The sequence below is a fragment of the Callorhinchus milii genome, unplaced genomic scaffold (assembly GCF_018977255.1).
Source record: "Callorhinchus milii isolate IMCB2004 unplaced genomic scaffold, IMCB_Cmil_1.0 Scaffold5, whole genome shotgun sequence".
In the NCBI taxonomy this organism is placed as follows: Eukaryota; Metazoa; Chordata; class Chondrichthyes; order Chimaeriformes; family Callorhinchidae; genus Callorhinchus; species Callorhinchus milii.
In genome coordinates this window covers 67,951,470-67,970,906 of record NW_024704746.1, presented here as the reverse complement: position 1 = coordinate 67,970,906, position 19,437 = coordinate 67,951,470, and the positions used below count along the sequence as shown (strand labels likewise).

Genomic DNA, 19,437 nt, shown 5'->3' with positions numbered 1-19,437 from the left:
TCCCGAGGCACTGGACGGTCAGGGATTTGGACCCGAGCTGGGGTTTGGGATCAGGAGGGGGTGGAGGAAAGGGAACGGGGGGGTAGGGTAGGAGGGTGACCGAAGGCGCGGTCGAAGGGAGGGTCTTGAGATGAAGGAGGTGAGGGATGGAGGGAGGGAGGTGAAGGGACTGTGGGATGGGGCTCCAAAGGGTGAGGGGCATAGAGGCTGAAGGCCCGGCCGCCGATGGTGGGGTGTGCCGGGCGAGGGACATGGCAGGAGCTGAGTGGAGAGGTCACCACGGAGACGTCTCTCAACGCGCTTCGATTCACAGAATATACTGTAAAGTGTAGTGACTGTGTATTTAGTGGGCGAAAGGCGGCAGCCGATTGTGCAGGGCAGGCGTCCCCACAAGCAGCCGTGGATTGAGACGCCGCAAAGGCGTGACCGGGCAGCCTATCAAATGCGAATGCGAGGAGGGACAGATAAGATGCTCTTAGACCCTGAGGTCTCAGGAAGGGGCGCTCCCTCTCTCGCTCTCTGTGTCTGTGAGACGATTCTCGGCTGTTACTAATACTGTAACCCCAAGCTTCCTGCTTTGGGCCCAGCTGGTAACCAGAGCTCCGAACACCGGGCGAGTGTCTTGTTTCATCCCAGAAAACGGGGGCAGTGGATCTCACTGACTGACGGCCGACAGCAACATTCTCTGAAAAAGAGAAGGGAGTTTCTCTCTCTCTCTCTCTCTCTCTCTCTGTCTCTCTCTCTCTCCCTCCGATGGACCAGCCCGACCATCCCCACCTCCACCGCGCCCCAAGATCAAGTCACTCGTTCACTTCACAGCTGTTTGTGGGACATTGTCTTCTCACCCCCCCCCACCTCCCCCCCACCTCCCATCAACTCACTCTCACTCCTCATCTCAAGTGTTGGCTTCGGCGCGATAGTAATCCTCGCAATATCTCAGTGTGTCGCGGGGCAATGCTGTCAACTCCAGTGACTTGGTGTTTGTAGGCAAACTAGGCAGCCCATTTGTGTACAACACACGCACGTGTGTGTGTTTATTTGTGTGCCTTTGTCTGTGTGTGTGTGTCTGTGTCTGTGTGTGTGTCTGTGTGTGTGTTCATGTAAGTGTTAAAAATGTCTAAACTTCTCACCTCACTTTTTATGCTCTGAATAATAACCTTCGCGTTCGACGCAGCGCCTCATCGCGTCTTCGAGACGTCTCAAGGCGCTTCACCAGGATACACTGCAAAGTGTAGTGACTGTGTATTTTGTGGGCGAAACGCAGCAGCCAATTGCGCACAGCAAATACTTTGTACTACAGATTAGGCGCCCAAACTGGGATTGGTGGGGTGTTGGGGAAGGGGTAGAGATGGAGGGGAAGAAAGGCTGAAACATCGGGATTAGGGCACTACAGGAGAGGTTTTACAATAATATTATAGCCGGACAGCTGGCCCGAACATCTGCACTCACCCCGGATTAAACACAAGTAAAAATTAGTTCAGATTTTCCTGCGTTTGACTGCAATGTACAGGAGGTTGGGGGAGGGAGAGAATGAGAGAGAGAGAGTTATTGAGAGAAAGGAGAGAGTGAGTGGGAGAGCCGAGGGGAGAAAGAGAGAGTATGAGTGAGAGAGCGGGGGGTGGGGGTAATGGGGTGCTGGGTGGAGAAGAGTGAGGGAGAGAGTGAGAGAAAGGAACGAGTGAATGAGATGGAGCAGACAGGGAGAGAGTGAGCGAGAGAAAGCCCCGTTCCGTCTCTTTCCTCCCACTCCATCTCTCCTCCCATCCCTTTTCTCTTACTCTCCCCAGCCACCCCCCGCCCCCCCCTCTCTCTCTCTCTCTCATTCTCCCCGTCTGCTCCATCTCACTCACTTTTTCCTTCCTCTCACTCCCTGACATGAGGAGGCACCATGTCAAATGCAAGGATTATGATTATGATTATTATCCTTATGTTGATGATCGATAATCGAGGAAAATCGCTAACCAGGGCCATGCTTTGCTTGCCGTGACCTGGGAGATAAAAAAAAATAATCCTGGCGTTTGATACAGAGCCTTATCGCGTCTTCGACGGGACACACTGTCAAGTGAATTGACCGCGTGTCTGTGGGAGAGACGCTGGGAGATGATTCAATGCGATGGCGTGCAAGTTCCTTCTTTTCAATGGAGATATTTTTGTCTCCTTGCTTCAGGCGCTGGTCACAAGCAAATCCTCCGCGCTGCTCAGCCTGCGCAGTGTGACCTGCTAAAGGGAGAGTGGCGGTAACTCTATGCCAACCGACCTGTCCCCTCCCGGCTCACTGAGGGCTCCTCGTCTCGCGGGAAAAGGCCGTCGTCTGCTTGGGAATACGTCGCCGCACTTCACGGTCGTTTACCCGCAAAAGGACTTGGGGACGTCACAGCCTTTCATGTCAGAAAAACATCTCAAAGCGCTTCGCAGGGGTTTGCTGTCAAGTTTAGTGACTGTGTGTTGTCGCAGGCGAATCTGGCAGCTGATTTGCACACAGCAATGTCCCAATGAAGCAAATGATCGATTTTACCTGAGGGATTTTCGGACAGGACACCTGAGTTTCACTGGGGTTAGAGGAGAGAGCCCCACAGCGGGAGCGAGCCCCAGCACAGACACCATGGGGAGAGAGAGAGAGAGAGAGAGAGAGAGAAAGAGAGCAGGGAATGGGGTTAGAGCAGAGAGCTCCAGTGGGGGTAGATTCTCAGACGTTTGAGGTGGGGGTAACAGAAGGAAACCAGAGCCTCAGCAGCTGGAAACAGGAGTGAGAATGGATGGAGGGAGAAGGAGGTGTGGGGAGGGGGCGGAGAGAATAGGTTGGGTTTAAGAGCTGCCGTGGTTCCATCCGGACTAAGTGGCTCTCACTCTAAGTGCTTGTGGAAAGAAAAAAAAATCAGCTGATAATGGACTGAGAGCACCAACCCTGGAGCCACTGAAAGAAGCTTATTAAGCCCACAAAGTGCTTCAGCAAGACGCTCAATAGGTCTTCAGCTCTTCCAGCCATGAACTGAACTCAGGAGCCGGGCCCGTCAGCAGCCCTGGGAGGGGCAAACTGGGGCCAGAGATTCTTCCCACTCAGCTCCTGTTATGATAGGGAGGTAAGCGGGATCTCCTCGGAGCTGAACTGGCTCCCAGGTGACCTGCCTGGTCACGGAATGGGGGAATCGACCCCCCCCTCCCCTCTCTGTGCCGGTCTCCAGTCCCCGGTTCCTGAGCCGGGAGGGGCCGCAGTGTCCCAGGGCACTCACTGCTGATGGCAGCACAGCCCGGCCCATCGGCAGGACCTGGAAGGGCCGACCAGTCACTGGGGGCCGGGAATCCTCCCCCTCAGCTCCTGGTAACCCCACAGCCAAAGCCCTAACTAACAGGGAGGGGGGTCCTCGCTGGACAAGCAGCGGGAAAGCTTGGCCAGACAGCGCTCTCTCTCTCTCTCTCTCTCTCTCAGTGGCCAAACTATGTGTGCGTTTAGCTGGTTAGACTCCAGCCGTTACCCCAAAACACACTCTGGGCTCCCCCCCTAAGTCTTGGCTCTTGCCAACCTGCGTCAGCCTGGTCTGTGAGCTCAAAGCCCCTGCCTTGAAGAGGGGGGGGGAGCCTCTCTCCCCCGTGGTTACGTGCTAATAATAATCCTTGCAATTGATACAGTGCCTCATCTCGCTGTTGAGATGCGTCAAAGTGCTTCGCGGGAATTACTGTGAAGTGCGGTGGCTGCGTATTTGTGGGCGAAACAACGCCAACGATGTTTGGCATTTATATAGCTCCCCTCGTGCATGGTTAGCGTCCCAGAGCGCTGAAGCAATCGCGCACAGCGATGTCCCACAAAGGGTCGTGGAGCGAGCGACCAATTTTATCTGGGGGAGGTGGGGCGGAATTGTCGGCCAGGACACCAGGAGAGAGAGAGAGAGAAATCCCTCCTCTTTCCGAATAGCGCCTCGGGATCTTTAACGTCCACTGTTAAACGTTGGGACACGCTGCCCTGGGGGAAGGGCCCTTCGCAAATGCAAGCTGTTGTTGTTGTTGTTGACACTCTTAACCCCAATTCGTTGAAGTGTGTAATTAAGGAATCAAGATAGAGAGAGAGAGATACACACGGAAGAAATGGGAAGCACAGGCTACTTGTCTCTGTCTCTCTCTCTCTCTCCAGAAAGGTCTCATTTACATGATTAATAATTGCCCATCATCTGCCACTGCGGACGATTTATGGTAAATGGCTGCTCGAACCCCCGGCTCATTTACACCACAAATGGCCGGCTGGATTGCTGTGGCAATGGTCCAACCGCAGGCCGTGTAGGCTTGGCAAGCCGTGAGATTTTAGCTGGTTAAAACCCCCTGGTTACTCACCCCCATCCCGCCCTCGCTCCCACCTCCCACTGCAACACACACTCTGGGGTCTCCACTCCCCCACCCTCCCCCAGTCTCAGCTGTTGTTAGCGCCTTGGGATGTCCTACCGTCGTGAAAGGCGCTGTACAAATGTAAATTGATGTTTATAGAATCAGAGAATTATACAGCACTGAAGGAGGCCATTCGGCCCATCGTGTCTCTGCCGGCTCTTTGAAAGAGTTGTCCAAATGAATCCCATCACCCCGCTCTCTCCCCATAGCCCTACAAACGTGCACACCCCAAATATCTATCCAGTCTATGTTGCTGTTGTTCTTGCCAACCTGTGCCTTACACTTTCCAAAATCATTTAAGCACTGTGTCACTCTGGAGAGAGAAAGTGAGAGGGAGAGATAAGGGGAGAGGGAGAGCGAGAAAGATGGAAATGGAAACGTTATACATGGGTTTCCGTGTGGGTCAGACACCCGGCCGGTCACGGTGACGGGTTTCCGTGTGTGTGTCAGACACCCGGCCGGTCACGGTGACGGGTTTCCGTATGTGTCAGACACCCGGCCGGTCACGGTGACGGGTTTCCGTGTGTGTCAGACACCCGGCCGGTCACGGTGACGGGTTTCCGTGTGTGTCAGACACCCGGCCGGTCACGGTGATGGGTTTCTGTGTGGGTCAGACACCCGGCCGGTCACGGTGACGGGTTTCCGTGTGTGTCAGACACCCGGCCGGTCACGGTGATGGGTTTCTGTGTGGGTCAGACACCCGGCTGACGGGTTACTGTGTGTCTCATGCGAAGGATGGCATCTCCGACACCCCCCCCACCACCACCCCAGCGCTGCATCCGAGCATCAGCTGAGACTGTGTGATTCCAAGCCCTGACAGTGGGGCCTTGAACCCACAACCTTCTGACTCAGAGGAGGCGCGAGAGAGAGAAAGCGAGTTACCACTGTGCCGGGCTGACATGTCTCCCGGCCGAGCTGTGATAAACTCAGATTGACCTTTATTGGGGGATTTATGAAAAAAATAATAATCAGGGAGGACAAGTTATGTAACTGGAAAATGAAATGATAAACTTCTCCCAAGGGCAACAAAACTGGTCAACTGTGTGTCTGACACACACACACACACAGAAACCCAGCGAAGAGTCACAATCCACAGACACGGTGGGGAGAGAGAGAGAGAGAGAGAGAGAGAGAGCAGGGAATGGGGTTAGAGTAGAGAGCTCCAGTGGGGGAGCGAGCCCCAGCACAGATACCATGGGGAGAGAGAGAGAGAGAGAGAGAGAGCAGGGAATGGGGTGAGAGTAGAGAGCTCCAATGGGGGAGCGAGCCCCAGCACAGACACCATGAGTGAATGGCCTCCTCCTGCACTGTACTCTCTGTGCTTTGACAATAAAATAGCTTTGAAGAGCTTTGAATATTTACTCTCGACATTGCAGAGCTGAAGAATTAAGAGATGAAACCGGTCTTCCCATCAGCGGAAGATGACTTGAATACCGGATTTATATGAAATTCTGAATGAAAAGCCACGATGTTAATTGTGTCAGCCGGTAAATCGTTCCCTAACACCCCGCGATATAAGGTCCCCACACCCCCCCCCTCCTCCCACCCCCAATTTGCACTCAACGACAATCCCCAGGACACCAGGAGAGAGAGAAAGAGAGAGAGAGAGAGAGAGAGAGAGAAACTCCCCTTTCTTTTCCCGACAGCACCGGCGGGATCTTTGACGTCCGCCCGAACAGGGAGCTCGGACCCCCGCCCCACCCCCACCCCCACCCCAGTCCCGCTCCCCACACGAGGGCTCTCCCAGGTCTCGCACAGCGTCTGACTCACTCTGTCGCCCAATCTCGAATTACTCGCTGATCTGATTATTCCAAACTATTTTTGGGTCACCGGCCATCACGTGACCATTCATTCACTCACCCACCATACAATCACTCCCTCCCCCTCCTCCTGCTCTCTCTCCCACCCTCTCTCGCTCTCTCTCCATCTGCTCTCTCTCTCTCTCTCTCTTTCCCCCACTCTTCTCTCTACCCTCTCCATCTCGCTCACGCTCGCTCTCTCTCTCCTTCCTGCTCTCTCTCCATCTCTCTCGCACGCACTCTCTCTCTCTCTTTCTCTCTCTCTCTCTCTCTCTCTCTCTCCTGCTCACTCACGCTCTCTCCCCCCCCACCCCCCGCCCCCTCCTGCTCGCTTGCTCTTTCGTTTCCTATCTCGGTAATTCTCCCCCTAACACACACGCACGCAGGCACACACCGACACTCCCGCTCTCTCTCTCTCTCTCTCTTGCGGAGGATAGAAGGTGGGGGGGGGGGGGGGAGAGAGGCGGTGATTGAAAATCACCGAGAGTCACTGTGGGAGACAAATCTCATCACGAAACCAGCAATTTTCAGCTCCATTTGCTTCCCAATCAACATCTGAAAGCTTCCCCCTCCGTCCACCCCACCCCACCCCACCGCCCAATCATTCTGAGTCGGAGCAATTGTGTGTGTGGGGGAGAGGGGGAGGTGGAGGAGGGGAGGGGGAGAGGAGAGACTCTGAGCTCACAGTCCAGGCTGCCGTTCCACCGCAGCGCCGGGGGGAGAGAGAGAGAGGAGAGAGAGCGCAACATTGTCGGAGATGCCACCCTTTGGATGAGATGTTAAACACCCACCGCCACCCCTGTCTCTCCTGGCTGACAGTCACCCCCCGATAAAATCAGTCACGCACTTCATGGCTGTGTGCGGGGACATGGCTGCGCGCAAATCGGCTGCCTACAAAGCGCACAGTCACTACACTTTACGGCGAAATCCCGTAAAAAACACACGGAGACAATAGGAGCAGCTGCCACATCGAACCCCGCTCTAAAGGCTCCCTCTTTTCTCCAAGATCGCCGACAACAACAACTTGCACTGACACAGCCCCCCCCCCCCCCCTCCACCCCCACCCCTCGCAGGGGCTGGGTGCTGGGTGCCGGGTGCCGGGTGCTGGGCGCCGGGTGGGCCTCGGAATTGACACGGGTTCCTGACCCGAAGCTGAATCTCTGCGAAAATCTCTTTTACGAAAAACAAATGATAAAAAAAACGTACATAAAACCGAGCGACGAGGAGAGACCACCAATCAGAGTGTTTGCCCCGGAGCTGGTGACGCGCCTTCGCTCCGCGTTAGCCTCTCGCTCGCTCGCTCGCTCGCTCTCTCCGTGTACATCTCTCTCTCTCTCTCCCTCTTTCTTCCTGTCATTTAGGTCCACATCATCACGTAAGCAATGGCTGAGCGCACACTCACACACACATAGACACACTCACACACACACACACACACACGCACACACACTCGCACACAAACGCACACACACGCACACACTCACACACTCTCTCACACACACGCGCAGGAGCGAAAGGGCACACGACACACGCCGGCTAAACACCGCTACATGAACCAACCATAAATGATGTGCACCAACATGTACCCGATACCCGGGCACCAACACGTAACAGCACGCGATGCGCGCGGACTGATCTGTGCCGACACGAAACCCCCGCCCGCAATAACACGCACCAACGTGCGCGCGCTGACACGTGCCAACACGCACCAGCGCGTGTGGATATCCAATCCCACCGACCCGAGGACGACAAGAGCTCTGCGCGCGCCTGTGGCCGCTGTGTGGGCAGCCCCGAGCAGACAGAGACACAGACCTACCTGGGTGAGGTGAGGGGTGGGGTTGAAGCCACACAGGTTACACACCACCGTCCGGCACTGGGTGCAGCTGCTGAAGTTAGGGGCGTCCCGGGACCCCACGTTCAGGCTGGTTTTGCAGAGAGGGCAGGAGGTGGAGGCTGAGGCCGGGGCTGGGTCCGGGGGGGCCTTGGCTGGGGCTGGGGGGGCCTTGGCTGGGGCTGGGGGGCCTTGGCTGGGGCTGGGGGGCCTTGGCTGGGCTGGGGGGCCTTGGCTGGGGCTGGGGGGCCTTGGCTGGGGCTGGGGGGCCTTGGCTGGGGCTGGGGGGCCTTGGCTGGGATTGGGGGGTCCGCTTTCTCAGTGACCGAGGCTTTAGGCTGTTCCTTGAGCTTGTCCGGACCTGGTTTGGTGTCTTTAGCCGCCGCTGTTGTTGTCTGTGGGCCCTTCTTGACCGGCCCCGGGTCCTTCCCGGCCTGCCCTGTGTCTGCCGGTTTTGAGGCCGGTTGTTTAGGTGTCTCGGAGATCGTTGCTGTTTTCTTCGCCGCGGCCGCTGGTGGGGGCTGGGGGCCGGGGGGCTCCTTCGCTGCGGGCTGGGGGGCTGCGGGGGGAGCTGCCTTCCCCGCCGGGGGTGCAGGGGCTGTGGAAATCAAGGTGGAGGCCTGGCTGAACAGAGAGGCCCCGAAACCGAACAATTTGCCCGTCACCGACTCCTGGGGGGTGGAGGACTGCGGGGGGGCAGCCTGGGAGGCCCCCCCGAGGTTCAGGCTGAAGCGCCGGGGCTGCTCGGCGGGCTGGGGCGGGGGCTGGGCAGCTGTGGGCTTGGTTTGCGGCCCTCCCTTCGCCTCCACTTTCGTAGCCTGTGGTTTGGGGGTCTTGGGGCCTGGGCCCTTGGTTGCCGAGGCCTTGTCTGCGGGGGTCTGGCCTGGCATTTTCTGTTGAGGCCCATCTTTGACTACAGGGGCCCCGGTTTTTACCTGCTGGGCCGCTGGCTTCCCCCCGGCCTGTGTCTGCATTTGTGGTGTCCTAGAGTCCGGCTGAGTTTCCTTACTGTGTTCCGGTTCCTTCCGCAGCCCGGGCGGCTGGGCCTGGGGGCCCTGCGGGGGTTGCTTGGCCACCGGCCCCTGGGAAACGGGAGCCGTCTGCTCTGAGAGGCCTCTCACAGCCTGCGGCGGCTTCTCACTCTCCGGCTGCTGTGGCGCTTTAGTTGGATCGACTTTCTGAGCTGCTGCCTGAGAAGCCTGAGGCCTAGCTGTCGGCTGCTGAGTCTGAGGCCCAGTCGTGGGCTGTGGAGCCTGAGGTTGCTGAGGTTGAGGCCCAGTTGACGCCTGCTGAACCTGAGTCCCAGAAGGCGGCTGTTTGGGTTGAGGCCCGGTTGAAGGCTGCTCAACCTGAGGCCTATGACCCGCCTGTTTGGCCTTCGCTGGGGGAGAGCCAGACATGGATTGCTGCTTGGCCAATACTGGCTGCTTCTTCGGGGCTCCTTGTTGAGGCTGTGGGGAGGGCTTGGCTTGCTCGGGTCTCTGAGCCGGTTCCTTCTTCGGGGAGGCAGGCTGAGGGCCCGGTTTGGCTCCCAGGGGGGCGGTCGCTGGTGGCCCCTGAGCCGGCTTGCGGTCCTGGGGAGGAGGCTTGGGGCCCGAGGACGAGGTCATGGCCATCCCCTTGGCCCGCTGCACCTGACAGTTCAAACAAAGCCATTCTCTGACCTGAAAAAGCACAAAAAAAAGTATTAAGAACCACACAATGACAAATATGTGACGGTCTCCAGTCCCCGGGTCCTGAGCCGGGAGGGGCCGCAGTGTCCCAGGGCACTCACTGCTGATGGCAGCACAGCCCGGCCCGGCCCATCGGCAGGACCCGGAAGGGCCGACCAGTCACTGGGGGCCGGGAATCCTCCCCCTCAGCTCCTGGTAACCCCACAGCCAAAGACAGAGAGAGAGAGAGACTCCTTCACTTTTCGAACAGCGCCACGAGATCTTTAACGTCCACCTGAACAGACGCAGACGGGGAGTGAGGTTTAACATCTCCTCCGAAGGACGGCATCTCCGACAATGCGACACCCCCCCCCCCCAGCGCTGCACTGGAGCATCAGCTTAGACTGTACGATTTTAGTTAGTTAGACTCCAGCGGTTACGCACACTGTGGCTCCTACCAACCTGAGCGGAACAGCCTCTACTCCAGCGAGAGAGCACGCACACTTTGGGCCAGAGGAACTATTCGCCCACAAAATACACAGTCACTCCACCTTACAGTACATCTATCTTGCGAAGCACTTTGAGACATCTCAACGATGGGATAATAAGCCCTTAAAAAGAAATGTGGCCACTCGATCTACGTGGGACACTGCTGTGGGGATTGGCTGCCATGTTTCGCCCACAAAATATACAGTCAATTCACTTTGCTCTATACCAAGTGCAAGGATTATTGTTATTATTATTGTTATTATTATTATTATTATTAACTGAAGCCCTATGTGAGCGAAGCTCTCGGTTGGAGACTTAAGCAGCGTGACAGATAGCTGTCTAACTCAAATATACTGAAAACTGTTAATGTTTAACCAACTGGAGCCATTTTTGCTGCAACAAAGGAGGTCGGGAGATGGTTTGATGGAGACACGAGGAACTGGGGGCGAAAGAAAGGAACCGCTCCCATCAGCCACCACTGAGCTAACACACCTCACAGGGTTACGCTTCTGAAAGAGATACCGTGAGCATCAGCCATGGTGTCTGTGCTGGGGTTCGCGCCCCCACTGGAGCTCTCTACTCTCACCCCATTCCCTGCTCTCTCTCTCTCTCTCTCCCCATGGTGTCTGTGCTGGGGCTCGCTCCCCCACTGGAGCTCTCTACTCTAACCCCATTCCCTGCTCTCTCTCTCCCCCATCGTGTCTGTGCTGGGGCTCGCTCCCCCACTGGAGCTCTCTACTCTAACCCCATTCCCTACTCTCTCTCTCTCTCCCCCCATCGTGTCTGTGCTGGGGCTCGCTCCCCCACTGGAGCTCTCCACTCTAACCCCATTCCCTATCTCTCTCCCTCTCTCTCTCTCCCCCCATGGTGTCTGTGCTGGGGTTCGCTCCCCCACTGGAGCTCTCCACTCTAACCCCATTCCCTACTCTCTCTCCCTCTCTCTCTCTCCCCCCATCGTGGCTGTGCTGGAGCTCGCTCCCCCACTGGAGCTCTCTACTCTAACCCCATTCCCAGTGTCAGCCAGTTGCACATGGCAGCGTCCCCACAAACAGTCGTGGATCGAGTGACCAAATTATTATATTTTATTCTTTTTTCTGACTTGCGCAATTGTAAAAAAAAAATCGTAACATTTGTGATGGATTCGGAAGCAGTTTTTTCCCCCTTTATAGGGATCAAACAGGATTGTAGGATCATCCGGGGCATCCGTCCCACCTCAATGATGGGCGGTGTCCTATAGGGTATTGGTTAGGGCACTCGCCTCGCAATTCATTATTGTTAATAATACTGTAACGTGGTCCCTCGATCCACGGCTATTTGTGGGATGGGGGGGGGGGGGGCGACGCTGCTGTGCGCAACTGGCTGCCGCGTTTCGCCCACAAAACACACAGTCACTACAGTGTACAGCGTATCCTGTGAACGCTTTGAGACGTCTCGAAGACGTGATGAGACGCTGTGTCAAATGCGAGGAATATTATGGTTAGGATCATTATTATTAGGGTGGAATCGGGGGCCCGTTTTTGGGGTTATTGGCGACGCACAGAGGGTGTAGCATCCGATCACGTGGAACCAACACAAATCAAGAACGTCAACCCCCACTCCCACAGATCTGTTGGTCCGCTTCTCCTGTCCTTCCCCTCCTCCCACTCCCATTCCTACACACATCTCTCTCTTCCCCCCATCGGCCCCCCACCCACCCACACACACACACGCACACGTGCGCACAAACACACCATTGCTTCTCACCCCTGCGACACACACCAACCTACTTGCCTCTCCCCAATTTCCCCCCCTCCCACATATATGCATATCTCTCCCCCCCCCTCCTCCCCCCAGACACCTCTCCTGCTTTGATATACTCACACTTGTATCTTCGCCCCCCACCCTCCCACTCCGACCCGCATGCATCTCTCCCCGCACCACATAAACACACTTGCCTCCCCTTCCCACACACTCCCCCTCGTCCCCAAACACACACACCTCCCTCCCCATCAAACACCAAACCCACAACCGCCCTGTAATACACATCACACTGACTGCGGGACACAGTCCAGAGACAAACAGCACAAGCACAGGGTGGGGAGGGTGTGGGGGGGTGGGAGGGGGGGTGGGGGGGGTGGGGGGGGGGGGGGGGGGGAGGGGGGGGGAGCGTAAAACCACAACATTACAAATGACATTTTCATTAATGGACAATAAACCAGTCGTTCTCTCTCCTGTCTGGCCCTGTGCTCTCTGCACGTCACACTCTGACCAGCTAACGCCATGTTTAAGCTGCAATGTGGAGCTCTCTCTTTTACACACACACACACACAGTATATATAAATATATATATAGATAGAAATGTAGGAAAATGACCGTGTTTTATTCCAGGTCACACCCACCGAGTCACTGAGCGAGTGTCCAGCACAGCCTCTGAACCTTCATATAACAGCACAACCCTGTGTGAGAGATTTTAACCTCTCTCTTTCCCACCCCCCACCCATCTCCTTCTCTCTCTATCCCCTTTTCTCTCTTCCACCTTCTCTCTCTCTCTGCCCCCCCAACCCCCCCATCCTTCTCTCTCTCCCCCCCTCTGCTCTTCCCCATTCTATTCCCCTTCCAGTCTCTCCACAACACCCCCCCCCCCACTCTCTTCTCCATCCATCTCTCCCTCCCACATCTCTCTCTCCTCCCCATCTCTCTGCCCTCCCTCCCGCTTTCTACCCCCCATCTCTGCTCCTCTATCTCTTTCCCCCCCCCCCCCCTCCTGCCCTACATTGCATAATCGCCAGACAGTTAGCATTAAACGCCAGGCGGTTGGGGTCGGTTGAAGAAAAAAAGAAAGAAAAACACACTGACCTGTGCGATGTGGGGGTTGGGATGGGGGTGGGGGGAGGGGGTGGGGTGAGGCCAGGGATTGGGGAGTGGGGGAGCGAGAAAAGAGAGAGAGAGAGAGAGAGACACTGACCTGTGTGATGTGGGGGTTGGGGTTGAACCCACACTGGCTGCAGACGAGGGTTTGGCACTGGGTACACTGGCTGGCATTGGTTTTCTCGGGCTGGTCCAGGTGGTGGAGTTGGGTGGTGGTGCAGATGGGGCAAAGGCGGCTCTGTTTCTGGGGCCCGGGAGCTGTCTGTGGTGCTGAAGGTGGCTGGGCTTGGGGCTTTGCTTGGGCTAGGAGTTGGGGTTTGGGTTTGGGTTGGGCTTGGCTCTGGGGGTGAGGCTGGCCCCCTTTGCCCTGCAGCACAGAGCCAAGATGGGGCTGAGATGGAGATGGAGTTGGCCCGCCAGGAGCCTTGCTCGGAGGCGTCCCCTCCTCCTGTCTCCTGAACAGTTGCTGGGAGGCAGATTTCACCGGAGCTCGCCCGCCCTGGACACCTCTCTGCTTCTTGGTCGCCTCCTCCTTGGCATCGCTCTCGCTCTTGGAGTCGAAGAGATGGAATTTGTTGACCACAGAAGATACGGCGCTCAGAGGGTTCCCTTCGCTCAGAAAACTGGGCATCATATTGTCAGCCTTCTCTCTGACCCCTTCCCTCTGCTCCACCAAGGCTTCGTTTGCTCCCACTCCTTCTTCTGTTAATCCATCCTCACGTTTTCTTTTTGCTCACACGCGCACGCACACACACAGGGGCGAACTCGCCCCCTCTGCTAATCACCAGCCACCTTCTGTTTCCTAAAGGGTTCAGGGTAGAGAGAGACACACACACACACACAAATAGAGAGACACTGAGGTAGAGAGAAAGACGCACACGCACATAGATAGATGTAGAGAGATAGAGAGACACACACACACATGAACACAGATGCAGAAACACACACAGATACGAGAGAGACACACACACACACAGATAGAGACACACACACACAGATAGAGACACACACGCACACACATAGATAGAGAGACAGAGACACACACATACACAGAGAGAGAGAGACACACACACAGACAGATAGAGACACACACAGATAAACAGGGAGAGAGAGACACACACACACACACACACAGATAGATAGAGAGAGAGAGACACACAGACAGATAGAGAGGGGGAAGGGAAGGAGAGAGAAATAGGTTAAGACAAAAAAAATGAATTCATAGAAACGCGTCCATTAAAAACATCATAAACACCAAAACAAAATTCTAGTATTTTTCATTGCGATCTCCCCCTCCCCATCCCTCCCAGAACCGAATAACAACAACAGTGACATTAATCACATCAGTACACCCAGAGGGGGAGAGAGACAACAGAGGCTAATCGTAAGGTACATTTATTCTCTCTCCCCCCCACCACACACACACACAAAATAACACTCCCCACCAAATAAAACAGTCTAGACTCATCTATTCCGATTCCATCTCGCAATATAAATAGAATATCCCAACATAATAATCATATACAGTATATATTTATGTATAAAAGAGAGATGGGAGGGAGGGAGGGGGAGAGGGAGAGGGAGGGGGAGAGAGGATGGAATGGAGGGAATGGAAATAGCATAAAACACGATTTACAGAGGAAGAGGGGATAATAATCTGAAATAATAATCCTTGCATTTAAATCTCGAAAATAAAGCTTTTTTTAAAAAAAAAGCGAGACACACATACACAGAGATAGAGACACACACAGAGATACGTAGAGACAGAGAGAGACACACACAGACAGACATACACACAGATAGACAGACAGACAGATATATAGAGACACACACAGACAGACAGAGAGACACACACACAGATACAGACAGATATATAGAGACACACACAGAGACACACACAGATAGAGACACACACACAGAGACACACACAGATAGAGACACACACACACAGAGACACACACACACAGAGACACACACACACAGAGACACACACATAGAGAGAGACACACACACACAGACACACACACAGAGACACACACAGACACACACACAGACACACACACACACAGACACACACACACACACAGACACACACAAATAGACACACACAGAGACACAGATAGACACACACACACCGATAGACAGAGAGTATTGTGTAAACCACAATCAGACAGAGGGAGAGAGGCAGAGGGAGAGAGGCAGAGGGAGAGAGACAGAGGGAGAGAGGCAGAGGGAGAGACAGAGGGAGAGAGACAGAGGGAGAGAGGCAGAGGGAGAGAGACAGAGGGAGAGAGACAGAGGGAGAGAGACAGAGGGAGAGAGACAGAGGGAGAGGAGAGACAGAGGGAGAGACAGAGGGAGAGAGGCAGAGGGAGAGAGGCAGAGGGAGAGGAGAGACAGAGGGAGAGACAGAGGGAGAGAGGCAGAGGGAGAGGAGAGACAGAGGGAGAGGAGAGGCAGAGAGGAGGCGATCCTTACAATATCCATTCACAGGGGACAAAACGCTGCTTTTCTTCTTTCTTTCCTCTCCTCTTCGCTTATTTACTGATGTTCCACCTCTGGGGTGGGGTGGGGGTGGGGGGTATTAGTTGTTTTGCCCCTCTCCCCTTTTTTCCCCCCCTCTATCTCTCCCTCTCTACAGACCTGGGAGGGGAGGAAGAGAAAAGTGACAGGAGAGAGAGAGAGAGGGAGGAAGAGGGAGGAAGGAGGAATGGATGGAGAGATGGGAGAGAGCATCTGGACCAATAGAGAGGAGAGGAGAGGGATGGGGGAGGGAGGGATTGCTTATTAAACCCTTGTGCTGAACACACCCCAACCTCTCCTACAGGTTGGGTTGTTCCATCGCTGTCCAGAAACGTATTAAATACCCCCCCACCCCCCACCCCCCCAACTATAAACCCACACACACAGAGAGAGAGAAGGGGGAAATAAATGGGCTGTTATTCATGCTATGCAATTGAGCTGCTGTGTTAGAAACAGTGCAACGTTTCATTTACATTCGTTTGTCTTATTTGTGTTTTTTATTTTGTTTTATTTATTGTTTTTATTTATTTATCACCTGCTGTGATACTGACAAGAGGGTGAGATGGACAAGTGTGTGATTGCAGGCGACAGGCAAACTGCACACACACACACACACAACATATACACACACCCACATACACACAAATACACCAGACACACACATATACACACACACACACCCCAATACACCACACACAACATACACACAACCCGCATATACACACACACACACAAATACATCATATACATATATACAGTATATATGCACACATACACCATATATACACACACACCATATATGTACACACACACACACACACACACTATATACACACACACAAATGTATATATATAAGACTGGCTGATATCCCCCTATCTACAGATAAGGCGCTATATCAAATCCAAGGATTATTATTATTATTATTATATATTATATTATGTAAACCGGCTCCTACGCTCCGCCTGACCATATTCAGTGTGAAATTGCCTTTATTCCGCCTGAATGATCATTGCGGATCATGTCTGCATGTCTCTGTTTGTTTCTCTCTCTCTCTCTCTCTCTCTCTCTGCCTCCCAGTCCCTGTCAGAAAATCCCTGGTTAATCCCATCCTGAAGACGCATGCTCCGAGCCGGTAACCCCACCGGGGATCCATCCCCTGCTCAGACCCATTTAAAGCTACGACAAAAACCTTTCACCAGATTTCCCAAAGGAGTCTGAGACCTGCCCCGAATGCCCCCGAATTCCGCCTGCTCTTAGCCTGCCTTGTCATTACCTTTCAATAATAATAATAATAATAATAATAATAATAGTAATCCCGGCATTTCGCGACGTCTCAGAGCGCTTCACAGGACACGTTGTAAAGCGTAGTGACTGTGTGTTTTTGTGGGCGAAACGTGGCAGCCGATTGCGTCCCACAAACAGCCGTGGATTGAGTGACATCATTATTATTATTATTATTTTTTGGAGGGACTATTACCCCTGGAAAACCGTCCACCAGTCAACTAACAGCCAGGTTCCTGCTTGGCAGAGGCGTGAGGAGTGAGGAGACTCGACTAATTGAACCCAGGTCCTCTCGCTTGCGAGGCGGGGGCTCTAACTACTACGTAGTGTAGTCTTTTTTTTGAGGGGGTTGGGGGGTGGGTCCTAAAATATTAAACTGCAGCAACAATCTCCAAACCCACTCTTACCAAATTGTAAGATGTCTTTCCCTCCCCCTCCTTGTCCTTTCTCTCCCCCTCCCTCCTTGTCCTTACCCTCCCCCTTCTTGTCCTTTCTCTCCCCCTCCCTCCTTGTCCTTTCTCTCCCCCTCCCTTGTCCTTTCTCTCCCCCTCTCTTCTTGTCCTTTCTCTCCCCCTCCCTCCTTGTCCTTTCTCTCCCCCTCCTTGTCAAAGTTGCACAGCTTTCCACAGTTCAAAAACACGCAGTCACTACACTTGTCCATAATTCCCCGCGAAGCAAACGTTGTCGTTGACAGACCCTGTATCAAAGGCGAGGATTATTACTTGGTAGAACAACAACAACTTACACAGTAATGTCTCGAGTGTTGTTTAGAGATGCCCTTGGACTCCAAGGGTGGGGTGGGGTGGGTGGGGGGTGGGGGGTGGGGGAGTGAGAGTTGGCCATATGCGCAGACAAAGAGGTAGGTTTTGAGGTGGGATTTAATAATAATTATAATAATTATAATAATCCTCATCACGTCGGGATATACACTGTATATTTGAGGGCAAACACAGCAGCACAGCAACCGCCCAGAACAGCCCAAACGGGTGGCACCACCGACATAGACTATGTGACTCCAGGGACTGACTGTGTGAGCTCACAGTCCCTGACGTGGGGGCTTGAACCCTTAAGCTTCTGACCCAGACTGTTATGTAGGGCAAGGGACTCTGGATGGATGTAATCAAATGGAACTGAAGGGCTTCCTTCATCCAACCCTCTCTTGTGATCTCTTGTGAGCTTTGTAACCGAGCTCTCGCTATCACAGCCCTAAGGCCAGGTCTATTTTTGGCAGATGGGGATCGATCAAAACTAGTTTGGCACAAAGGCCAAGGGCAGAGCAGGGCACCTAATGTTTGGGCTGGTGTCTGGTCCAACCTTCTCATCTCAGTCAGCTGCCAAAAGGAGTTTCTCCCAGTGACTCACTGATGGCAGCACAGCACAGCCCGGCTCGGCCCATCGGCAGGACCTGGAAGGGCCAACCATCACTGGGGGCAGGGAATGCTCCCCCTCAGCTCCTGGTAACCCTGAAGCCAAAGCCTTAACTAACGGGGAGTCCTCGCTGGCCAAGCAGCAGGATAGCTTGGCCAGACAGCGCACTCTCTCAATGGCCGTGCTATGTGTGGGTTTAACTGGTTAGACTCCAGCAGTTACCCCAACCCACACTCTGGGCCCCCCCTAAGCCTTGACTCATGCCTAATACTCTCTGGAATTAGATAAACAGGATGCATCCTTCCAAGGGGAGAGAGAGAGAGAGAGAGAGAGAGAGCGCATTCCATCCCAACAATCTCTCTCTGGGATTGCCAGGTGTGGGTGGGATGTGGGGAATTCTCAGTTGGGTTTGGAGACTCTTAAGCAACGGTGACGGGTTTCCTTTGTGTCGGACACCCCCGGCTGACAACACCCAAACCCCCCCCCTCCCACCCACCTCCCAAAATAAATCCTGGCTAGTAATTCTCGAGCGAAATCGTTCATTCACCTCCCGGCTGTTTGTGGGGACGCCGCTGCGCACAAATTGGCTGCTGCGCAAGCCGACAAAACGCACAGTCACTACACTTCATAATGAAGTCCTAACGGAAGGCTCTGAGACGTTTCGACGACCTGACAATGCGTCAGAGGAAATGCGAGGATGATTGTTAATATGATTACTAATGGGACCCAACAAACAGTAAAATAATTCGAAGCCTGAGCAATAGAAGCTGACTGACTGTGTGTGGGCAGACCCCGGGGAGAGGGGGGAGAGGGTGGGGGAGAGTGACGTCGGTGACTGATTTTACACAGTGAATTATGGCTTTAGGATTCGAGCGCTTGAGTGAATATAAAACCAATTTGCTGCCTCCTTGCCCCTTCGTGGCATCGTTTCTAATAGAACATCTCGCAGCTTGTCTCTTAATTCTTTTGTAACCGCCCGCCTGCCGCCCCCCCCCACCCCCCCCAAAAAAAAATACTTTCCTTTAAAACCTTCAGCTGACGTTCTAACTCCAACTTACATCATAATAATAATGATAATCCTGGCATTTGATACAGCGCCTTGTCACGTTGTCGAGACGCCTCGAAGCGCTTCACAGGACATACTGTCAAGTGTAGTGACTGTGCATTTTGTGGGTGAAATGCGGCAGCCGATTGCGCACGGCAGCGTTCCCTCCCCCCCCCCCCCTCCGCAAACAGTCGTGAGGCGAGTGACCCATTTTATTTGGGGAATCG

General features: G+C 54.2%; 1 protein-coding gene across 1 annotated transcript in view; it reads right to left on the bottom strand.

The window, feature by feature from the left end:
• pcloa (piccolo presynaptic cytomatrix protein a) overlaps positions 1–15,596 on the bottom strand; it is a 113,941-nt gene extending 98,345 nt beyond the window's left edge. Inside the window, 4 exon segments of the mRNA XM_042335464.1 lie at positions 7,990–8,126; positions 8,366–9,668; positions 13,090–13,794; positions 15,471–15,596. Of these exon segments, the coding sequence (XP_042191398.1) occupies positions 7,990–8,126; positions 8,366–9,668; positions 13,090–13,626 (1,977 nt within the window). The 5' untranslated portion in view covers positions 13,627–13,794; positions 15,471–15,596.
• Positions 15,597–19,437: the final 3,841 nt, after the last annotated feature.